At 46.2% G+C, this 24,236-nt stretch overlaps 1 protein-coding gene across 1 annotated transcript; it reads left to right on the top strand.

Annotated features, from left to right (window-relative positions):
• Positions 1-302: 302 nt before the first annotated feature.
• LOC120105611 (cellulose synthase-like protein E6) lies at positions 303-18,312 on the top strand. The gene is made up of 8 exons (XM_088707054.1): positions 303-630; positions 2,592-2,910; positions 3,107-3,244; positions 15,721-15,852; positions 16,421-16,633; positions 16,813-17,037; positions 17,111-17,458; positions 17,534-18,312. The coding sequence occupies exons 1-8, from the start codon at positions 362-364 to the stop codon at positions 18,077-18,079; spliced, it is 2,190 nt and encodes a 729-aa protein (XP_088563180.1). The 5' UTR covers positions 303-361; the 3' UTR covers positions 18,080-18,312.
• The last annotated feature ends 5,924 nt before the right edge of the window (positions 18,313-24,236 follow it).

Raw genomic sequence — 24,236 nt, 5'->3', positions numbered from 1 at the left:
GTTTAGTTTGTCTTTTTCTTGATTTTCATTTATTTTTACTTTTCCATGGGTTGGATGATTTTTGATTTATTATATGAGTACTTTCGGATCCACAAGAAGGGGTACGTGGCGGGCTAACAGCTTATCACCAAACGATTTCCTCTGATTGCCTTACCACAGAATTTTTATCCGCACTCTCGTGAAGGAAATTATTTATTTAGTATCCATGTTGAAATAAGTATTTATTAATCTGACCAGTGGCCATATTAAATTTGGTCTCTTATACCACGCTCTATATATAACCAACTTATCTCATGGCCATTGGCCACAAACGCGAGAGAGAGAGAGAGACAGTGAGAGACAGTGAGAGAGAGGGATCTCGATGGGAGAGAGTTATGAAGCTCTCTTTGAAACAAAGCAAGCCAAGGGTAGGCTTGCTTACAAGTTGTTCGCATGCTCGATGTTCGCCGGCATTTGTTCGATTTGGTTCTATAGAGCGACTCATGCCCCGGGATGGGGAGAACCAGGGAGATGGGCATGGATGGGGATATTTGCTGCCGAGATTTGGTTCGGCTTCTACTGGATCATCACTCAGTCGGTGCGCTGGAACCCCATCTACCGTTTCACTCACACCGAGAAGCTCTCTCAGCGGTAAAATTCTCATTCGCCTTTTTTTTTAAAGAAAAAGGGAAGAACATGACCACATATCATGCACGGTCTACATTTAATTAGTCTTTTACCCACATATAATTTAGCGTTCTCACTGAAGTAATCTTTGCTGGTAAAGAGTTTATGTCGGAGGGAATCGTTTACAAACATTTAAACCGTCACTCCTTTTTTCTTTTCTTTTTTTCTGATAAGCAAAAAAAATGGAGCATTCAAAGCTATACGGCCATGGATTGGTTTTCTAAGGGATGCTGCTTCAGTTTCCAAAGTTTCATGCGACCTGATTTGATGCCATATATAGTTTCTGTGAAATAAGAATTCGTTGATACGTAATTTCTTTTTAAGTTTTTCATTAGATATCAATTTCAGTGACGAGTTCTCAATGTTGTGACGTGAACCAGCCAAATTACAATTATTCAGGGATGCAAACTAGTTGAACTACCAGCCAAATTACAATTTTTTATTGTTCTGGGCTTCTTATTCTTATTGAATCTAGCATCAATAGGATGCTTCAGGCCACGTGCCCCAAGAATTTTTTTCTTGTTACCAAATATGCGAACCACTCCGTGTATTGTGATGACATTTTTGAATGACATCAATTTTTCTTTTTCTTCTTGTTTTGTTTTCTTTTTTTTGGTTATGCGGCATTCAAGTTGCGAAGAACTTTTTCTTACCATAAATTTTTTATTGAAATTATTTTTTAAATATGAGGTTAGTCCTAATTCAATCTTAGCGTAAAACTCATTTTACTTTTATTTTTTGATAAAGGATCATAATATTTTATTTTTTTATAGAGAGGAGGAAGCAAAAGAGTGTGACATCCTACTAAAGTTATATTTATTAAAGGGTTGGATCAAGTATCATGGAAGTTCAGTGAGTTAGGCATTGTGTTGTTATTGCATATTCAGATTAAAATAAAATTTAAGATCTGCTCTGGTTGGATTATGGTCTACTAATACTATTATACTAACCTAAATTTGTCTTTATTTTATTTTATCTTTGTTTATAACATAAATTTTCTAACCAAGAAATTCTCTCCTAACAAGTCCGATCAAAGTGAAGGTGAGGACAAGAATTGATAAGACTTAACCTATCCTTGTAGTTTTCCCTTTGTTTATACTTCGGAGTCTAACTTTGCATAACCAAAATCTTTTCATTCTTTTAAAAGTAGGATAAGAGAAAGTCTGGCCAATATTATGATGAAAGCACAATTATATCCAGAGCATTGCGACAAAAATTAATAATTTTGCCAGCTTAATTATTTTTACATATTACCCGTAGAGTGCGAATACCCCTACCTAAGTTCCAAGATTGAACTCTATACCTTTCATTTGTCAAATAAGGAGAGGAGACCAACTAGGTTAAAACCTATCTTACCAAAACATTTCAAATAAGAGATGTTTGAAACTCAAATCTGATATTATTTCTTTATTTCTTAGCTATGTTTGAATCTTAAGTATAACACACCCACAAATGTTGGAGCACTATATTTTGGGCTAGAAATTTTAAAAATACGCTATAGCATGGTGTAAAAAGGAATGGTCTTTGGCCAAAATTATTTCATCCCAAAACCTTACCTGAACAGAACAAAAAATATTTTATCCTTCGATTCAAAAAAAAAAAAATCTCATATAGAAATACAAAATAAGATCCTATAATGGGAATGAAATTTCATGCCCTTCACAATGGAGCTAGCTAACCTAGCTAGTAAAATTATATGGCATTGAAACTAAGGATCTACATTTGGATGTAGCCCTTACTTGATTTTGGCCGGATTTTATCGCATTCTTATTTTTATAGAAAAAAATATTCTATGTTATGTCATTTCTCCACACCACATCATCCATGCATTCCAAAAAGAAATCATGATCGACATAAATTGTGCATTGATATGTATGGCAGGTTGTATTGATGCATAATTTTCTTACTTTTATCATTTGAAATAGAGATAAAACTGAGTTGCCAAATGTTGACATATTCGTGTGCACTGCGGACCCTATTGCGGAGCCACCCATCCTAGTCATCTCCACTATTCTATCAGTCATGGCTTACAATTACCCTTCCGAGAAGCTAAATGTCTACCTCTCTGATGACGCTGGGTCTATTTTGACCTTCTATGCCCTTTGGGAAACATCTCGCTTTGCAAAGCATTGGCTTCCATTTTGCAAGAAATATAATGTGGAGCCACGGTCGCCAACCACCTATTTTTCCAAATTATGCGAACCCCGCGATGCATCCATCCCCGCCAAATGGTCTTCCATGAAGGTAATAGTATGAACAAGTGGCATGACTCAATTTTTATAAATATTAGCCTGTTAGCCGGCCCATGCTTAACCTTAATTTCTGATTCACTGTTTAAAAAAGCTTTGTTCAGTAAAAAGATCGCTTGTAGTAAATTAGTATAAAACAAGGCAACAACTTATCTCTATTTAATTTGTCATCATAATTTCTGATTTCGCAGAATCTATATGAGGAGATGGCAGATCGCATCGATTCGGTGGTAAGGCTAGGCAAGATCCCTGAAGAACTCAGAACAAATAAAGGATTTTCTGAATGGAGCTCGGGGATGACTTCACGGAATCATCCACCCATCGTTCAGGTACTACTACACTTGGTACTAGAAGAACAAAACAAAACCTTACTGGGAGAAAACCGTTTTGCATAGTGTTGCTGGAAATTGGACTCGGGGGCGGCCGTTGGCTGGAGAAGAGGAGCTCCGCTGCCTGGCTAGCGGCGCGTCGGTGGGCGGCGTTCTCCTGGAGACCTGCAAGAAGAGTGAGGCTAAGTCAGTCAAGGGTCTGTATGAGAAAAGAAAGAGTGAGGCGGAAAAGAGAACCCCCGCCTTAAGTGGAGGAATTCCCCTTTTATAGGGAGGATCAGGCTACCTGTGATGTGACAGAGCAAATTGGTTGTCGTACAATTGGTCATCAATGCTTGTTCATGTAAGTCAATACTATCATGGTAGGAGATTAGGCCGGAGCCTATCGTCGCGGAGTCGCCATCATTTGTAGGTATGCGGATTTGCCATGAGAGACTCGATGTCCGTAGGCGACGGAAACCATACGCTTTAATTGTTGAGTAAGCCCAGGAGCCTGCAAGGGCCATGCGCTTTGACTGTTGAGTGAACCGGGTGTCTGCACGACCCTTACACATTAATTGTCTGCACGGCCGTGCTGCGGGTGGACGTAACCTTAGTGTGCAACTTAGGCGTCCTCAGGTTGGTGAAATGTGTCCCCAAGCCGGAGGAAGTCTGCTCAGTGAGCCCCTGCTCGGGGGGTCTGCCCGGTCGGCCCCTGCTCGGAGGGTTCGCTCGGCTAGCCCCTGCTCGAAGGGGTCCGCTCGGCTGGCCCCTGCTCGGAGGGGTCTATTCGGCTGGCCCCTGCTCGGAGGGGTCCGCCCGGCTGGCCACTGCTCGGAGGGGTCTGTTCACCAAAGCATGGCGACACTTTTTTCCACCAACACTACCCCCCGACTTTCGAGCTCGAACTGTTCGGAAGTTCGAGCACGGAAAGTAGTGTTAATGTGGTTTAGGGGATTTTGAATTTTTGCGCGTTTCGAGATGCTTTTAATGGGCAGCGCTTCTTTCTGCAGAGACGTTTTATCATCCCCCCCTTTTCGTTTTTCGAAGCATCCTCGCGTCGTGGGCTCATGATGAGACCACACGATCCGACGCGACGCTCCCGTATTCGAAGTGTCAGTTTGGATTAAATGCGGCGCCCTTAACTCTTAGGGTTGACGTGTGTCGTGATCCGAGCGGGGAGCAGCGCTCCATTTCGCTGATCTGGGCCGTCGGTAGGGTATATATATATATCCTTCGTCTTCTTCCTACTGCCTCCATCTTCTTTCCATTTTCTTCTCAAGCTGAAGTAACCGATCTCCGGCGAACCTCCCACAGGTCTTTTCCGTTCATTCGGAGTCCCCCACTTTCTTCCTTCTCTCTTTTCCAATGGGTTCTGGTATGAATGAAGTCGGGTCCATCATGAGCGAGGCTGAAGTTGAGATGGTCGAGGAGTGGTTCTTTCCTCGGCGAGGGTTCCGATTGGAACCCGCTGGCTTGGGGGATCGAGTAACGAACCCCCCAGTAGGCCGGATCGGAGTGTACCTAGAGGCACTCTGGGCCGGTCTACGGTTTTCCTTCCATGGGTTCGTGAACGAGTTGCTCACGGAGTACCAGCTGGTCCCGGCGCAACTCACTCCGAACGCATGGAGGACGATCGTCGGATTCCTGTCGCTATGCTTGGCGTACGGGATTCCGACCTCCGTGAATGTTTTCCGGCGACTTTTTATGTTGAAGTCGAATCCGGGAGATGGAGAGTGGCTCTATGTCGCCATTCGGGCGGGTCGGCCACTCTTCCAGGGCGCCTCGTCGTCCATTCATGATTGGAAGAAGAAATTTTTCTTTTTGGGTTCCGAGCAAACGTGGGGGTTTGACCCTAGGTGGAGGCCGAGCCGACTCAGGGCTGTCAACAAAATCCCTAAGCTTTCTGCGCGCGAGCAGGGGGTCCTTGACGCCGTTCGCAGCCTCGGGGACGGTATCCTCCTAAGCGGCCTCATAAGCGAGGACGCTTTGGTGAATGTAGGCCTGAGCTCGGCACGTCCTAAGGATAAGGGTAACAGCAGGAAGCCCTCCCTCTCTTCTCTTCTTTTTTTTTTTTGCATTTCGTATCTTGCTCATCCTTACAGACATCGCGAAAATGGTAACGAAGAACGAAGTTCTGTATGCCCGGTTCCGAAAGAGGGCTGCAGAGCTCGGAGGAGAGCCGCTCGAGCCAAAGAAGAAAGCGGCAAAGGTCTCCGCTCCCCAAGTCGGCCCCTCTGAAGCTGCCAGTAGGGGTGGTCCGAGCTCGGAGCCCGGAAGCTCGGGGGGGCGACCATGGCGCTCGCGTGCCCGGCGCCGCTCTCACAGATCCATGGTCGGCCTTCCGTCCGACCCGAGGGCTCGGCATCCGAGCCGGGCAGCAGCCAAGGGGCTGCGAGGCCGCCTTCCCCGAGGGCGACGAGGCCGCCTTCCCCGGGGGCAACGAGGCCCAGCCTCCCCGACCCGCCAGAAAGCGAGAGCCAACAAGAAAAACGGTCCTATGTTGTAGAGTGGACGGTGTCCGAGGGCGACTCAACCCTCGAGAATATTGAGACGGCGCGGCAGCACTTCCGCGTCGCACTCCTTCTAGCCGATAGGGCGAAGATTCAGGCTATGAGCCTGAACCAATTTTTGGAGTCGGCCCGCCTTTTCGCTGTTCGGGTAAGTTTTTTTTTTCACTTATTCCCTACATCTTTAACTCTGGTGCTCCAATTCTATTTTCGACCTAATTTCTGCCTTGATCGCAGCATCTTCACGAGGTCAAGACGCTGATCACGCTTGGGGCGGATTACAAAGAGCGGGCCCGTCGGAGTTCACGGGCTCTGAAGGAGGCCGATCGAAAACTGGCGGAGTTCGAGCGCCACGAGAAGGAGCTCTTGCTCAGAGCAGGCGCCACCGAGGACGAAGTCAAGCTCCTATCGATGGCGCTTGATGAGGAGAAGGCCGCCCACGCTCTGACGAGATCAGAGCTGCGGGCCGCCAAGGCTCGCCTAGCCGAGGCGCAGTCCCTGCTCGCTGTCCGCGAGCAGGCAATAAAGGGTGCAGAGCTCAAGGTTGAGGAGCTCCAAACTCAGCTCGGAGCCCGGGAAAAGGAAGCCCAGGAGCGAGCCCAGGACACCGTCCAGCTCTTCCGGAAATCGGAAGAGTTCCAGGAGCTGCTTGAGGAGGAAGCCGTGAACGGCCTTATTCAAGGGTTCACCGACTTCCGTAATCAACTGCACCGGCTCTGCCCCGACTTTGATCTCAATCTGCTTCAGCCCGGAGCTGGAGTCGAGGGCCTCGGGGCGGAGCCAGCCGAGGCGACCGGAGGGGTAGTTCCGGAGGCCTCCGCGGAAGAGGCTGCTCGGGGAGCCATTCCCGAGGTTGCGCCTAGAGGCCCTGAAGGCGGCGAGCCCAGGACTACTGCCAAGGGGGCCAAAGCCGAGGGCGTTGAAGTCGAGCCCAGGGAGATCTCGGCCGGAGACGCCGCGACAGCCGCCTCTTAGCTTTGAGCTTTTCTTTTTGTAACATGAGGTCGGCCCGTGTCTACCGCACGGACGAGACTTAGTTTTGTACTTGGCCCTCGGGCTTTTTGAATGAAAATGTTCTTTGATTTTCGCTCTTCCAACTCTAGCCCATTTTCTAGCTAATGTTTCTCCGAGGCTTTGCTGCTCGGACTCCCGAGTTGCTAAGGCACTTCAGACCGAAGAAATGCCCGAGCTTGTCGAGCTCTTAGATCTGAGTCAGTTTCACGGCCGTAGAGCTCGGGGCCCCAGCCGCGGGGCGCCGTGCTCTAATCGTATCAGGTAGCTAGCTTGTAGCTTAAATCGCACCCCCCGAGCTCGGGATTAAATTTTACCGAGCGGCCGAAAAACCGACCTAGGGCTCAAGTAGGCGCGTTCGACTAGATTTCAGTTCGTAGTCGACTCGGCGGAGGACCCCAACATTGGCCGGGGTGCTTTCCATTAGAAGTGTCCGACATAAGGATGAATGGAACACGTATATCGAGCAAGGCAAATGCCAATCAGAGCGTACCTTTTCGGGCCTATATGCCCCGTGCTGCGAACTGTTCTTCGTGGTGGACGGCCCCGAGCTTAATCCAAAGCGTGGGGTCGTAGCTCTTTGAGCTCATACACGGAGTTATCGCTGGCTTCGAGACGCTTGAATCGCGACCTGGGTCTGACACCGGAACCAGGCACCGAGGGTCGGCGAAAATCGAGCCGGGCCCGATGGCTAGTGATCGAGTTGAGTTCGATAACTGGCGGAGATTGCGAGGGTACTCCCGTCATTCCGAGGGATCGGGGCATCCCGACCGTAGTCGAGGTATTTGATGGAGATCGAGCCGAGCTCGACAGATGGAGATCGAGCCGAGCTCGACGATCGATGGAGATCGAGCCGAGCTCGAGGGCCGGTGGAGATCGAGCCGAGCTCGAGGGCCGGTGGAGATCGAGCCGAGCTCGATGGCCGGTGGAGACCGCGAGGGTACTCCCGTCATCCCGAGGGATCGGGGCATCCCGACCGTAGTCGAGGTATTTGATGGAGATCGAGCCGAGCTTGACAGATGGAGATCGAGCCGAGCTCGATGGTCGATGGAGATCGAGCCGAGCCCGATGGCCGGTGGAGATCGAGCCGAGCTCGACGATCGATGGAGATCGAGCCGAGCTCGAGGGTCGATGGAGATCGAGCCGAGCTCGATGGCCGGTGGAGATCGAGCCAAGCTCGATGGCCGGTGGAGATCGAGCCGAGCTCGATGGTTGGTGGAGACCGCGAGGGTACTCCCGTCATCCCGAGGGATCGGGGCATCCCGACCGTAGTCGAGTTATTTGATGGAGATCGAGCCGAGCTCGACAAATGGAGATCGAGCCGAGCTCGAGGATCGATGGAGATCGAGCCGAGCTCGATGGCCGGTGGAGATCGAGCCGAGCTCGATGGTTGATGGAGACCGCGAGGGTACTCCCGTCATCCCGAGGGATCGAGGCATCCCGACCGTAGTCGAGGTATTTGATGGAGATCAAGCCGAGCTCGACAGATGGAGATCGAGCCGAGCTCGATGGTCGATGGAGATCGAGCCGAGCCCGAGGGCCGGTGGAGATCGAGCCGAGCCCGAGGGCCGGTGGAGATCGAGCCGAGCCCGAGGGCCGGTGGAGATCGAGCCGAGCCCGAGGGCCGGTGGAGATCGAGCCGAGCCCGAGGGCCGGTGGAGATCGAGCCGAGCCCGATGGCCGGTGGAGATCGAGCCGAGCCCGATGGCCGGTGGAGATCGAGCCGAGCCCGATGGCCGGTGGAGATCGAGCCGAGCCCGATGGCCGGTGGAGATCGAGCCGAGCTCGATGGTTGGTGGAGACCGCGACGGTTGGTGGAGACCGCGCCGAGCTCGATGATCGATGGAGATCGAGCCGAGCTCGAGGGTCGATGGAGATCGAGCCGAGCTCGAGGGTCGATGGAGATCGAGCCGAGCTCGAGGATCGATGGAGATCGAGCCGAGCTCGAGGATCGATGGAGATCGAGCCGAGCTCGATGGCCTGTGGAGATCGAGCCGAGCTCGATGGTTGGTGGAGACCGCGCCGAGCTCGAGGGTCGATGGAGATCGAGCCGAGCTCGAGGGTCGATGGAGATCGAGCCGAGCTCGATGGCCGGTGGAGATCGAGCCGAGCTCGATGGTTGGTGGAGACCGTGAGGGTACTCCCGTCATCCCGAGGGATCGGGGCATCCCGACCGTAGTCGAGGTATTTGATGGAGATCGAGCCAAGCTCGATATCGGCGCTCCAAATTTTCGCCGAGGCGTCCGGCATCTCGGTTCAGGCTGTATCCGAGCAGGGTCGTATATACGAGCTGGGCCGGGTCGGTTGGGAGTCAGCATTTAGATATCAGGAGAAGTTTAGCACAATTAAGTAATTGTGAGCAAGTCATTGTGGAAAGGTGAGATTTATGATTGAAGCGGAGAACCCCTTGGGGTTCTATTGGTAATACACCTGAAGATTTTCGGAACTCCAACTTCGTGGGACGGGAGTCCCGTCGAGAGACTCCAGTTTGTACGCCCCGGGTCGTTGGACTCGCGCGACTCGATAGGGTCCCTCCCAGTTCAGAGCCAGCTTTCCTTGCTCGGCCGGCTGAGAGGCCTCAGCTCTTCTAAGGACGAGGTCGCCTGCTTTGAAGGATTTAACTTTGACTCTAGCGTTGTAGTATTGCGCTGTCTTTTGCTGGTACCTCGCCATACGAACTCGGGCTGCTTTCCTTGTCTCCTCGATCAGGTCCAGGTTACCTCTGAGCTGTGAGGAGCTGGTGCTGTTGTCAAAATACTCTACCCGTGGAGAAGGGAGTCCGATCTCCAGCGGGATGACAGCCTCTGTCCCGTACGTCAGATTGAAAGGAGTTTCACCGGTGGGCACACGGAACGTAGTCCGATAAGCCCACAGGACGTTGTACAGGTCTTCGACCCACTGTCCCTTGGACCGGTCGAGTCTGGCCTTGAGCCCCTGCAAAATAGTACGATTCGTTACCTCGATTTCTTCGTTCGTCTGGGGATGCGCGACCGAGGTAAAGTGGTGATCAATGCCAAGCTCGGAGCAAAATTCTCTGAAGCGGGTGTTATCGAACTGGCGACCGTTGTCTGATATGAGGACGCGGGGGAGTCCGAATCTGCAAATTATCGACTTCCAAACGAAGTCTCGCATCTTTTGCTCGGTGATCCGGGCAACTGGCTCGGCCTCCACCCATTTAGTGAAATAGTCGATGGAGACAACTAGGAATTTTCTTTGCCCGGTCGCCAGAGGGAACGGTCCCAAGATGTCAATCCCCCATTGGGCGAATGGCCAAGGGGAGCTAATCGAGGTCAGCGGGGCCGAGGGCCGTCGTTGGATATTAGCGTTCCTCTGGCATCGGTCACATCTCCGAACGAAGTCCAGGATATCCTTCTGGAGTGTCGGCCAGTAGTATCCTTGGCGCAGGATCTTGTGCGCTAACGCTCATCCCCCCAGATGATTTCCACAAATCCCCTCGTGGACTTCGCGCATCGCGTAATCCGCCTCTGTCGGGCGAAGGCACCTGAGGAGGGGAGAGATAAAGGATCTTCGATAGAGCTTACCTTCATATAGTATGTACCGAGCAGCCAAACGCTTGACTCGGCAAGCCTCGCGTTCATCGCCGGGGAGGACCTCATCCCGCAAGTAGCTGATGAGCTCATCCATCCAGCTTGGCTCAACTTCAATGCAAAGGGCTGGCTCGGGCTCCTCCGTGCTGGGTTTTTGGACGTACTCCAGTGCCGCTGCTTTCGGAAGCTCGCTCATGCGAGAAGACGCCAGCTTTGATAGTTGGTCTGCTCTAAGGTTTCCCGTCCTGGCGATGTGTTGGATGCAGAAGGAGCTCAGAGTCAAAGTAAGATCCCGCACTTTCCGAAGGTACTCCTGCATCGTGGGTTCTCTGGCCTTGAAGTCGCCCAGGATTTGGTTCACAACCAGCTGGAAATCACTGAAGGCCCTTAGGTCCCTCACTCCTAGCTCCCTGGCCAACTTGAGCCCGGCGATGAGTGCTTCGTACTCCGCCGCGTTGTTAGAGGCGGGGAACTCGAAGCGCAGGGCCTGCTCGGCGACCACTCCATCTGGACTGGTGAGAATGAGGCCCGCTCCGCTGCCCCCCGAGTTCGAGGAGCCATCGACATGCAGGGTCCAAGTCGGGCTCGGGGTCTGCTCCACCGGCGCTAGCCCGGGCTCGGGCTCGTCCGGCACGGTGCACTCGACTATAAAGTCGGCGAGTGCCTGTGCCTTGATCGCCAGCCTGGGCCGATACTCAAGGTCAAACTCCCCAAGCTCGATAACCCACTTGGTAACCCGACCGGCACGATCTGATCGCTGCAGGATCTGCTTCACCGGTTGGTCGGTCAGCACGGCCACCGTGTGAGCTTGAAAATAGGGCCGGAGCCTCCGGGCTGAGACGACCAAGGCATAGGCGGTCTTCTCCAGCTTGGAGTATCGGGTCTCAGCATCCCTCAAGACCCGGCTTGTGTAATATACTGGCTTCTGAAGCTTGCTCTCCTCCCGAACTAGGACCGAGCTCACCGCTACAGGATAAACAGCTAAGTACAAGTAGAGGAGCTCGCCCTGCTGAGGCTTCGTGAGCAACGGAGGAGAAGCAAGAAGACACTTGAGCTCCTCGAAGGCTTGCTGACATTCGGCCGACCATAAAAAGTCTTTTGGCTTCTTGAGGGCCGCAAAGAACAGAAGGCAGCGCTCGGCCGATCGAGAGACGAATCTTCCGAGAGCTGCAACTCGGCCCGTAAGCTGTTGCACTTTCTTGACTGTTCTCGGGGGCGTCATTTCTTGAAGTGCTCGGATCTTCTCAAGAATGGCTTCAATTCCTCGCTGTGTAATTACGAAGCCAAAGAACTTGCCCGAGGCAACTCCGAACGCACACTTGGCCGGATTGAGCTTCATTCGGTACCTTCGTAGTGTGGAGAATGCTTCACTGAGGTCGGTCACATGATCTTGCGCCATTTTGCTTTTCACCAACATGTCATCAACGTAGACCTCCATGTTCCGGCCTATTTGGTCTTTGAAGATCCGGCTGACCAGCCTCTGATAAGTTGCTCCAGCATTCTTTAAGCCGAAGGGCATTACTCTATAACAATAGGTACCTCCGTCGGTGATGAAGGCCGTCTTTTCCTCATCCTCCGGCGCCATCCGGATCTAGTTATACCCGGAGAAGGCGTCCATAAACGTCAGTAGCTCGTGTCCCGAGGTGGAGTCCACGAGCCGGTCGATGCTAGGGAGCGGGAAGCTGTCCTTTGGGCAGGCCTTGTTCAGATCGGTGTAGTCCACGCACATGCGCTATTGCCCGCTGGCCTTTTTGACAAGGACCACATTGGCGAGCCACTCTGATAGGATATTTCCCGGATGAAGCCAGCCTTGAGGAGTTTGTCGACTTCCTCAGCTATCGCCCGTTGTCGCTCTGGGGCAGCACTTCGCTTCTTTTGCCGCACAGGTTTGCAGGTCTTTACTTGGAGCCGGTGGACCGCGACCTCCGGGTCTATCCCTGGCATATCTGCGGGCGACCAGGCGAAGACATCCATGTTGTTCCGCAGGAAGCTGATGAGGTGATTCCTTTCGCGAGCATCAAGGCCGGAGCCGACCTGCACGGTTAACTCAGAAAAATTTTCTCGCAGGGGAATTTGAATGAGCAGCTCACCGGGCTCCACCCGATTCTTTTGAGGGCCGACCCGCGCCTCTAAGGTCTCGGCCGAAAGCTTGTCGTCCGTTGTCGGAACCGGCTTCCTGGCTGGTTGCTTCGCCTCATGGGTCGCCATGTAGCATCGTCTTGCTACCGCCTGGTCCCTGCGGACTTCGCCGATTCCTTGGATGGTGGGGAATCGCATGAGTAGGTGGCGGGTCGAGACTACGGCTCGAAGTGCATTGAGCCCTGGTCGTCCGAGGATGGCATTATAAGCCGAGGGCAGACGCACCACGAAGAAACCCATCCTCATGGTACTTTCTCGTGGGGCGAGCCCGACTGTGACCAGAAGATCAACCTCGCCCTCCACTGGGACTGAGTTCCCAGTGAATCCAACCAGCGGGGTGTTCATCCTTCGCAATTGCTGCTGTTCCATCCTCATTCTAGAGTAGGCGTCAAAGTACAAAACATTCGCCGAGCTCCCATTATCAATTAAGACACGTTTTACATCAAACCTATTCACAACCATAGAGACGACCACAGCGCCGTCATGGGGAGTTTCAACTCCCTCCAAGTCCTCATCCGAAAATGAGATAGTCTCCGAGGCGCTCAAGCGCTTCGAAGTGGTTCCTTCCTTCGGGGCTCCTCCGACCGAGGCTCCGCCTTGGATGGTATTGATGGTGCCAGCGATGGGCCTGTTGGCATTTGAATTTTCGGGTTGTGTGGGATTCCCCGCCGGCCTTTCTGCGGGCCGGTTCCGTACAAACCGGTCAAGCACTCCTCGGCGGATGAGTGCTTCAATCTCATCCCGGAGCTGGAAGCAGTCCTCCGTATCATGGCCGTGGTCCCGGTGGAAGCGACAGTACTTTCGGGGGTTGCGCCAGGCCCCGGGATCCCGTCTTGGGGCGGAGGCCGGAAATAGTCCCGACCTTCGATCTCCATGAGAATCTCGGTCCGAGGAGCAGTAAGGGGAGTGTAATTTTCGTACCTCCCGTTGGGTATGCGGGATCGCGGTGGAGACCTTGGGCAAGGCGGAGACCTCTGACGAAGCGGTCCCCGCAATCGGGGCGGACTCTTCAGACGAGGCGGATTCTTGGCTCGGCGCAGGGACGGGCTTCTGGGGTGGCCTCGCTCCTGGCGCCTCTTTTGCTTTTTGGAGGCCTGCTCGGCCCCGCCCCGCCTGGAGGCGACAGCTTCCTCGGTCTTTGCGTATTTCCGCGCCCGAACCAGCATTTCAGTGAGGTCAGTAGGAAAATTCTTCTCGATAGAGAAGAGGAATCGATAAGACCGGGGCCCCGTCTTCAGCGCCGACATGGCAATTGACTGGTCAAGCTCCCGGACTTCCCATGTTGCGGCGGTGAACCGGTCCAAATATTTCCTGAGAGACTCTCCCTCCTTTTGTTTTATGTCGAGGAGGGAGTCGGAGGTCTGCCGCTGGGGTCGGCTGGCAGCAAAATTACTGGCGAACTGCCTGCCGAGCTGTTCGAAGGAGGAGACGGTGCTGGGCTTCAGCCCGGTAAACCAAAGTCGGGCTGCTCCTCGGAGTGTTGCTGGGAAGGCTCTGCAAAGCATAGCCTCCGAGGCTCCCTGCAGGGCCATTAAGGCCCGATAGCTTTCCAAGTGGTCAAGGGGGTCGGTCCTGCCGTTGTAAGGCTCTACCTGAGGCATTTTGAACCTTGGCGGGATTGGCTCATCTTCAATTTGCTGGGAGAAGGGGGACCTCATGGTGAATTCGAAGTCACCATCACGTCCTGACCTCCCGCCGCGGAGCGCCTCAATCTGGCGCTCCAGCTTCTCAACTTTCTTGTCGAGCTCATCACTCGGGGGGACCGCCGCAGCGGTCCACTCTGGCGCGGGTTGCCCTGGGACTGACTCGGCTTCTGACGGTTGTGGCCAGTCACCAGGACCCCTCACCGGGTGTTCTCCCCAGGGGGAGGCCTGAGCACGGGGATCTTGGCCTGGGAGGGGCAATCCGCTTGCAGGAGGCGCCGGCTGAACTGGGGCCGGAGGGAGTGGTGCCGTTGGGATGCCCCTAGGTTGCAGGCCTTGGACAACGGCGGCCAAGGCCTGAACCTGCTGCACCAGGGCATCAAACTGCTCCGGCCGAACTTGGGGAGTTGAATCGGCCGGAGGTGGCGAGTTCTGGACAGAGTGTCCGGGGCTAGGTGGAGGACGTCGAGAGGCATTGGAAGCTCCCTTGCTTCTCAGCTTCATGGTCGCAACTCGGGCCCTTCCTCTAGCGCCAACTGTTGCTGGAAATTGGACCCGGAGGCGGCCGTTGGCTGGAGAAGAGGAGCTCCGCTGCCTGGGTAGTGGCGCGTCGGTGGGCGGCGTTCTCCTGAAGACCTGCAAGAAGCCGGTGGCCGGGCTCTCCGGCGCCGGCCCTCAATGGCTAAGTCAGTCAAGGGTCTGTATGAGGAAAGAAAGAGTGAGGCGGAAAAGAGAACCCCCGCCTTAAGTGGAGGAATTTCCCTTTTATAGGGAGGATCAGGCTACCTGTGATGTGACAGAGCAAATTGGTTGTCGTACAATTGGTCATCAATGCTTGTTCATGTAAGTCAATGCTATCATGGTAGGAGATTAGGCCGGAGCCTGTCGTCGCGGAGTCGCCATCATTTGTAGGTATGCGGATTTGCCGTGAGAGACTCGATGTCCGTAGGCGACGAAAACCATACGCTTTAATTGTTGAGTAAGCCCAGGGGCCTGCAAGGGCCATGCGCTTTGACTGTTGAGTGAACCGGGTGTCTGCACGACCCTTACACATTAATTGTCTGCACGGCCGTGCTGCGGGTGGACGTAACCTTAGTGTGCAACTTAGGCGTCCTCAGGTTGGTGAGATGTGTCCCCAAGCCGGAGGAAGTCTGCTCAGTGAGCCCCTGCTCGGGGGGTCTACCCGGTCGGCCCCTGCTCAGAGGGTTCGCTCGGCTGGCCCCTGCACGGAGGGGTCTATTCGGCTGGCCCCTGCTCGAAGGGGTCCGCCCGGCTGGCCACTGCTCGGAGGGGTCTGTTCACCAAAGCGTGGCGACATTTTTTCCCCCCAACACATAGAATTTTGGATTATTTTAGAGTGGGATAATTGGGACATAACTTCAAGGTCTACACTCTAAAGTTTTCAGATGACAATTAAACTAGTTGTTTGAAGTGTTTGCTGGACTGTAGGAAGAGGCTTTAGGTTCATGTCTGTAGGAAATGTAATTGGTGAAATTATAAAATATGTTGTGGATCTGTGTAGCATAAGTTATGGACGAACTGAACTAAGCTATAGTTTAGAGGTTGTGCCCATCCTTCAAATGTGGGGCGATTAGAGTTGTCCAACTAGAGCTAATTATATTGTTTTTCTTTGTTGCTTTTTCTAGATCTTAATTGATGGGAGAGACCAATGTTCAATAGACAACGATGGAAATGCATTACCAACTTTGGTGTACATGGCACGAGAGAAGAGACCTCAGCATCATCATAACTTCAAAGCAGGGGCTATGAACGCATTGGTAATATAACTATGTTAGATTTTTCTCGCAATTTTTGGGAGATAAGCGCTTTCTTTTTCCTTTCTTGCCTTTTTTTTTCCCCTCATTTGCATGAGCTTTTAGACCTGTTATGAGGTTAGTTGAGCCCTGTAAGTAGTCCTAGGCTTAGTCTACAGATGCAGGGTTAAATGAAAGCAGGTAGCAGAATCAGATGTTCAATTAATATCCTCTCTTTAGGTAGTCCACAATATGGAATTGGCATCCTTTCTAGACAACTGACTTCTATAGTAGATTTAACAACACAATTATCATATTTTGGGAGAAATAACATGATAAATCTAGAATCGACTGTAAATAAGTCTTGAATATTTCATCTAGTCTGAGACTCGACCAGCTGACCTAACTTATCATGCCTAAAATCTTAAGATTTTGCTTTCAGAGCAGCTGGTAAGTATTTGGTACTTTTAATATTATAAGTATTTTGAAATTATATTTATGAAAAGATGTTTTAAATAATGCAACCTTATTATGATTTTGAAATTAAATTTATAAAAAAGAATATCATTAAACAATGCAACCTGATGTACAGATAAGGGCGTCATCAGAGATAAGCAACAGCCCAATCATCCTCAACCTGGATTGCGACATGTACTCAAACAACTCGGAGTCCATCAGACATGCATTGTGCTTCTTCCTAGATGAAGAGAAGGGTCAGGACATTGGCTTTGTACAATATCCCCAGCTCTGTGATAATGTCACCAAGAATGATCTTTATGGCTATTCCTTCAATGTGGCCACTGAGGTTAGTACTAGCAAAGGCTCATCACTATCGAGGTTTCAGTTATGTTTCTCTAGTCTTGTACTAGCTGTGATCACAGCTATATCCAGTATGGAGTATAAGACCAATCAAGTAATTTTAACGATTTTGTTATCAAATCATACAAGGAGCTAATAACAAAATCATTTTTAATGTCTCGTTAGGTGGAGTTCCCTGGCTTTGATAGTTGGGGAGGGCCTCCGTATCTTGGCACTGGTTGCTTCCACAGAAGAGAGATCCTTTGCGGGCAGAAATATAGCAAGGACTACAAGGAAGACTGGAAGAGAGGCATTAAGAGGAAAATGGCAGAAAGTGCTTGCATACTGGAAGAGAGAGCAAAGTCTCTTATTACCTGCACTTATGAGCACAACACCCAATGGGGACAGGAGGTCTCTCTCTCTCTATCTATTTATCTATCCATCTGTGTCTGTCTATATATTTATCTACCTACCATTTATGCAGATTGGGCTGAAGTATGGCTGTCCTGTGGAGGATGTCATCACAGGCCTATTAATTCAATGTAGGGGTTGGAAGTCCGTCTATATCAGTCCTCCAAGAAAAGCCTTTTTAGGTGTTGCTTCCACAACACTAGCACAATCGCTGGTGCAGTGGAAAAGATGGAGCGAGGGGAATTTCCAAATCTTTCTTTCCAAGTACTGCCCCTTCATACTTGGTCGTGGCAAAATCAAGCTAGGACTTCAGATGGCTTATTGCGTTTATGGCTTGTGGGCTCCGAACTCACTCCCTACACTCTATTACCTTGTGATTCCTTCCCTTTGCCTCCTCAAAGGCATCTCCTTATTCCCAAAGGTACGGATATGCCTCTCTTTTTCCCTTCTATCAAGCATGCATGTTTGAATGAATCCTAACACAAATCAAAATTAGATCACGAGCCCATGGTTCCTGTCCTTTGCCTATGTCACCATTGGGAAGCATGTGTATGGGCTCGTCGAATCACTGCAATGTGGTGACACATTGGCTGGATGGTGGAACTTACACAGGATGTGGATATTGAGGAGGACCACCTCATTCCTCTATGGCACCACTGCTACCATCTTAGAGTTGCTGCGGATTTCTAAGATGGGGTTCGCAATCACAGCAAAGGTGTCTGATGGCGATGCCTCTAAAAGATACGAGCAGGATGTCTTGGAATTCGGGTCATCGTCCTCAATGTTTGTTATCATAGGAGCAGTCGCAATGCTGAATCTTTTCTGCTTGGTGGGAGGACTCCAAAGACTAGTGGTAGATGGGGAAATTATGGGCCTTGAGCCATTATTCATTCAAATTCTTCTCTGCGGGCGGGTGGTGGCCATCCATTTGCCCATTTATGAAGCTCTTTTCATACGAAAGGATAAAGGCAGCTTACCCTTCTCTGTCACATTTCTCTCCGTTGGTTCTGCGATGTTGGTGTCTCTGCTAACCATGTTATAAATCACTAAAGTGCTGAACAAGTACTTCTGGTCTTCTCATGGCTTCATAATCCCTTTTATAGAATGTTTTTTTTTTATTTTTCCTTCGCTTTGTAGTTGTAGTCCTAAGGGTAATGGTATAAGTTAGGCCCTGTTTGGGGGAGCTGTTGGCAGTAGAGCTGTTAGAAGTAGAGCTGTTGGAAGTAGAGCTGTCTAAACTAGAGCTGTTATAAAAAATCGTTTGCTGTTTGGTAACTACATTCGTAAAGTGCTGTGCTACTTTATTTTGTGTTTGGTAAACAAACTGAGAAAGTACTTTTGTATGACAAAATTACCATAAAAGACATTGCATAGTATTATACAACAGAACATAATAAAACATAATATAAATTAATACATAAATATACGATATAGTATAATATTATTGTAATATAAAATAATATTATGTTGATATAGCATAATAGTAATATAATTATTAGAGTAAATTAATATTTGGTAATATAACATAATATTAAATTATTTAACATAACATATTAATGTATTATGATATAATGTAATATATATTATATTTATAGTATAATACAATAATAAAAGTATAAAATATTATAATTATTAGTATAAATTAATTTCTCATAATATAACATAATATTAAATTATTTAAAATAACATATTAATGTATTATAATGTAATATAATATAATACAATATTTATAGTATAATATAATAATAAAGGTATAAAATATTATAATTATTATTATAAATTAATTTTTCATAATATAACATAATATTAAATTATTTAAAACAACATATTAATGTATTATGATATAATATAATATGATATTATATTTATAGTATAATACAAAAATAAAGGTATAAAATATTATAATTATTATTATAAATTAATTTTTCATAATATAACATAATATTAAATTATTTAACATAACATATTAATGTATTATGATATAATATAATATGATATTATATTTATAGTATAACACAAAAATAAAGGTATAAAATATTATAATTATTAGTATAAAATAATTTTTCATAATATAACATAATATTAAATTATTTAACATAACATATTAATGTATTATGATATAATATAATATGATATTATATTTATAGTATAACACAAAAATAAAGGTATAAAATATTATAATTATTAGTATAAAATAATTTTCCATAAAATAATTTTTCGTGGTCCAGGGGCTCTTCTTCGTGGTCCACGCTTGAGGAGGACCTCAGCGTAGCCGCGAGGTTGATGATAAAAAAAAAAATAGATTGATTTTGGAAGGTATGGAAAAGGATTAAAATTTTTTTCTTCTAAAATGTGGTTCAAGAGATGCATACAAAAATTGAAAAGAAAAATACATTTTCTTATGGAAGGGAGTCTGACGGCTAGGGTTCTTGGCTCCAGTAGATTTTTAGGTTTATAAATGGACAAACTATGTAATTATGTTATTTTAATATGGGCATTTTTGTCAAAAATACAGCTTTCCGAAAAAGCTGAAACAGCTTCCTCCCAAAAGCTCCAAATTGGAGCTTCCTCCCAAAAGCTGTTTTCAGCTTCCCGCAAAAACTGAAACAGCTTTTTGAAAAATTTACTAAACACAGTTTTTCATCTAAAAGTACTTTTGGAGGGCCAGAAAGTGCTTTCTGGCCCTCCAAAAGCTCAGGCCCTGTTTGGGGAAGCTGTCGACAGTAGAGCTGTTGGAAGTAGAGCTGTCTGAAGTAGAGCTGTTATAAAAAGCTGTTTGCTATTTGGTAACTACATTCGTAAAGTGTTGTGGTACTTTGTTTTGCATTGGTAAATAAACTGAGAAAGTACTTTTGTATGACAAAATTACCATAAAGGACATTGCATAGTATTATACAACAGAACATAATAAAACATAACATAAATTAATACATAAATATACGATATAGTATAATATTATTGTAATATAAAATAATATTATGTTAATATAGCATAATAGTAATATAATTATAAGAGTAAATAAATATTTGGTAATATAACATAATATTAAATTATTTAAAATAACATATTAATGTATTATAATGTAATGTAATATAATACAATATTTAGAGTATAATACAATAATAAAGGTATAAAATATTATAATTATTATTATAAATTAATTTTCCATAATATAACATAATATTAAATTATTTAAAATAACATATTAATGTATTATAATGTAATGTAATATAATATAATATTTATAGTATAATACAATAATAAAGATATAAAATATTATAATTATTAGTATAAATTAATTTTTCATAATATAACATAATATTAAATTTTTTAACATAACATATTAATGTATTATGATATAATATAATATGATATTATATTTATAGTATAATACAAAAATAAAGGTATAAAATATTATAATTATTAGTATAAATTAATTTTCCATAATATAACATAATATTAAATTATTTAACATAACATATTAATGTATTATGATATAATATAATATGATATTATATTTATAGTATAATACAAAAATAAAGGTATAAAATATTATAATTATTAGTATAAAATAATTTTTCATAATAATTTCTCATAATTTCTCATAAAATAATTTTTCGCGGTCCAAGGGCTCTTCTTCGTGGTCCACGCTCGAGGAGGACCTCAGCGTGGGCTGCGAGGTTGATGATAAAAAAAAACAATAGATTGATTTTGGAAGGTATGAAAAAGGATTAAAATTTTTTTCTTCTAAAATGTGGTTCAAGAGATGCATCCGAAAATTGAAAAGAAAAATATCTTTTCTTACGGAAGGGAGTCTGACGATTAGGGTTCTTGGCTCCAGCAGATTTTTAGATTTATAAAGGGACAAACTATGTAATTATATTATTTTAATATGAACATTTTTGTCAAAAATACAGCTTTCCGAAAAAGCTGAAACAGCTTCCTCCCAAAAGCTCCAAATTGGAGCTTCCTCCCAAAAACTGTTTTCAGCTTTCCGCAAAAGCTGAAACAGCTTTTCGAAAAATTTACCAAACACAGTTTTTCATCTAAAAGTACTTTTGGAAGGCCAGAAAGTGCAAAAGCTCCTCCAAACAGGGCCTTAGTCCCTTAGCCCAAGTGCAATTTGGACTATTAAGAATGTGAAAAAATTGTGTCTTGGGGTACCACAGTTACAGCCTTTAGGACTTAAGTTTAGATTTCTACTTGCATTTTTGATAGCAAAGTTGACGAAATTATTGTACCCATAAATACTCGTAATCAGTAATAAATCAAACACTGCTTTGCAGCATACTGTCATCGGATCGGGATATTCATTGAACGCCTGCACTTGGGAAATTCTGAGCAGGACATACTACTTTCGTGAAGAAACATGGAAGCAAGTATGCTGCGTAATCGGATATAGTCCTTAAGCATCATTGCCCATGTAGTTGGGTAAGGGCAGTCTGAAGCTAGTCTTGAAACCGGGTAAGAAACATGTAAGCGGTCCTATTAGTGAAAGGCTTATTTTGCTAATGACAGTTGCAACTTACAAGTAACCTCACACCTTACAAGTAACGTCCCACTTAGCTACTTGTGCTCTCAAATTGAGCCATGTTGTGGACCATACACGAAAGCGAGGATTCACCCTCACCTAAATTGCTTTGTGCAGTTTTGTCATTATCAAGAAAGCTGAATTTTGGATATGAAAAGATATTCCTTCTATATTCCTCTATTCTGTATATCGATTACAAAGCTTCTATATATACATGAACTTAAGATGTTAAATATAGCGAAAAGAATAAAAGAATCTAGCTAGCTGTACAATCAATACATCAAGCGTATGCAAGAGGAAACGAAATTGAGGTGTTTGAGATTCCTTTCCCAATGGTTGGCACCAAAAATAGGGTCCAACAGAAATTGGTCATACGATGGTGAATGGGATGGTTAAGAACACAACATAAGAAAGAGTGTGGATATGGTGAACTGAGAGGTCTGCTTTCATGAGAAGAACCTATTGAATTTATAAATAGCCATCACTCTAATTCCAACCCTATCTTCCAAACCATCCTGCTTATTGGCTACTCCAATTGCCGTAAACAAAAGACCAAAGGTGGTGGCCCTTTCAGTGTGCAACTACAACCATAATTTATGCACTATCTGTTCCTTTATCTATTTTAATTAGAGAGATTCTTCAAAATTTGGAAAATGGATGATGTCACATTGCAAAAGAGGGCTGATAGAGACGGTAATGCCATGATCTGTTACTAGGTCCAAGGAAGTGGAGACGAGCCTAAAGATTATAATTGGTTTCAAGGCATTAAAGAAAGCGAAAGCGGGAAAGATTGATTAGTTTACTTTGTCTCGTAACCGCATTATTCGTCGCTCCACTTTTTTGGGATAAAAATTTGTAACATTACCTCGAATAGTCGGACAGCGGAAGCAAACAAGTTGCATCAAAGCGTCCAAGCGAGAAAGGAAAGGGGAAAATTCTTTCTCCCGCATGTCAATCTCTAATAGATACAACGGTCTCGTGCGATGGATACCAGATTTTTTCTAATATAATTTATACCAATTTATCTAATAAATATATTTGAAAGTAATATATGCTCCAGATTTTTCATTGAGTAGAATAGATATGATTCACATTATTTCATGTAGTTTCTATTTTGGCTTCATATTGATTACAAAATATAATAAGAGTATTAATCATTGGGTATTTTCAGTTTCAGATTTCGCTTCAGTTTCGATTTTGAATTTAATTTCGAGTACGAAAAATCCACCGAAATTGAAATCGAATCTAAAATCAAATAATTTTTAATTTTTAATATTATCATCGAAATTATTTTTTATTTAATTTTAGTTAAAACCGTTTTGCTCGGATGAGGGATATCCGGAGATCCATCCTCTTGCGTTTCTACCTGTGATCGTCCTATTGCATCGTGGTGTTTGATTCTGTGTCTGGCACATCAATCTCTCTGGCACAAAAGAATGGACAAAATTCAATCTCTGACTCTCATGGGATAGTCCTCACTGTATCCTAGAGTTTGAATCTCCAGACCTTCCTGAGGAGTCACTTGCCTTGATTGATGCCAGAAATAGTAATGATCTCCAAGTAAAAATAAAATAAAATTGATGTTTATTTTTTAAAAAAATAGAATAGCTTAGATAATATAAAATAAATATTTTTTTTGGTTGAAAAGTTGATTTATAGTGTTGTAATGCTTTATTTTTTTTTTGCTAAAAAAAAAGGGAAGAGGGGGGTGAGGAGAACCTCACATGCGTAGCAACCCCCACTAGGCTCCCTCCTTGCTGACTCTATTCCCGTGTGAGTAGGTCACACCAGCACCACCTAAGTAACGGCAGACCAGATAGCGATTCCACTGGGCAAATTAGGCGGGAGGCATCCGGTCCTCGCATTTAATCGACGCCCGCGCATTTCGAATCTGGGCCACTCTGGCGGAATCAAAACTCTGTTTCCACCATGCTACCACCTCGGTGTTGGTAATACTCTATTCTTCGCATGGTTTATGCTGCATTCCCCCTCCCGTTCCTTTCGCTGTTTGTTGTGTCAGTTCACAAATATTTGATATGTTCTGCTTTAAGATGAAAGTTTAGTAGCTTAAAGACCTTCAACAAAGTCCAGCTATTGATTCGTCGTGGATTGTCTTCTTTGTTGTATGATTACTTCCTTACAAAGGTCTGGCGTTACTGGACTGGCCTGAGTTTACCCTTGTTGGCAGGAGTTGGGAAGTTGCATTCTTCGTGGCATAAAGAAAGCCTGATGCAAGAGGGGATGAAAATGAGGTGGTTGAGATTCCTTTCCAAATGGTTGGCACCAAAATGGCAATAGTTTTAAAAATTTTAGCCCCGTTATTACGAATGTAGTGGTTGAGAAAACAACAAGACACAGAGTAGAGTACGAATATGGCGCACTGAGAGATTACGCTCCTTTCATGAAAATAAACTATTGGCGCACTTAGCTTATTCGCTAGTCCAACTGCTACAAACACTGAACGTGGCCCATGTCAGTATGCAACGACAGCCATAACTCATGCATTACCTACTACTTTATTTATATCAATTAGAGATTCCACAAGATTTTGGAGATGGTTATATTTCATAAGAGGGTTGAGAGCGACGGCAATGACATGATATGATAGTAAGTCCAATGAAGTGGAGACAAGCCTAAAGATTATGATTGGCTTCAAGGCATTAAAGAA

Source organism: Phoenix dactylifera, chromosome 11 (genome assembly GCF_051530095.1).
Source record: "Phoenix dactylifera cultivar Ajwa chromosome 11, Ajwa_hap1_PhDact_Kaust_v1.1, whole genome shotgun sequence".
Classification (NCBI taxonomy): Eukaryota; Viridiplantae; Streptophyta; class Magnoliopsida; order Arecales; family Arecaceae; genus Phoenix; species Phoenix dactylifera.
Note: the sequence above shows the minus strand (reverse complement) of the source record. Positions and strands in the feature narration are given on the sequence as shown.

Excerpts from the sequence above, each read along its gene's own strand:
- LOC120105611 (XM_088707054.1), top strand. The coding sequence starts at position 362 with ATGGGAGAGAGTTATGAAGCTCTCTTTGAAACAAAGCAAGCCAAGGGT. Across the intron at positions 2,911-3,106 it reads CCAAATGGTCTTCCATGAAG|AATCTATATGAGGAGATGGC; the intron begins GTAATAGTATGA and ends CTGATTTCGCAG. Across the intron at positions 17,459-17,533 it reads GCATCTCCTTATTCCCAAAG|ATCACGAGCCCATGGTTCCT; the intron begins GTACGGATATGC and ends AATCAAAATTAG.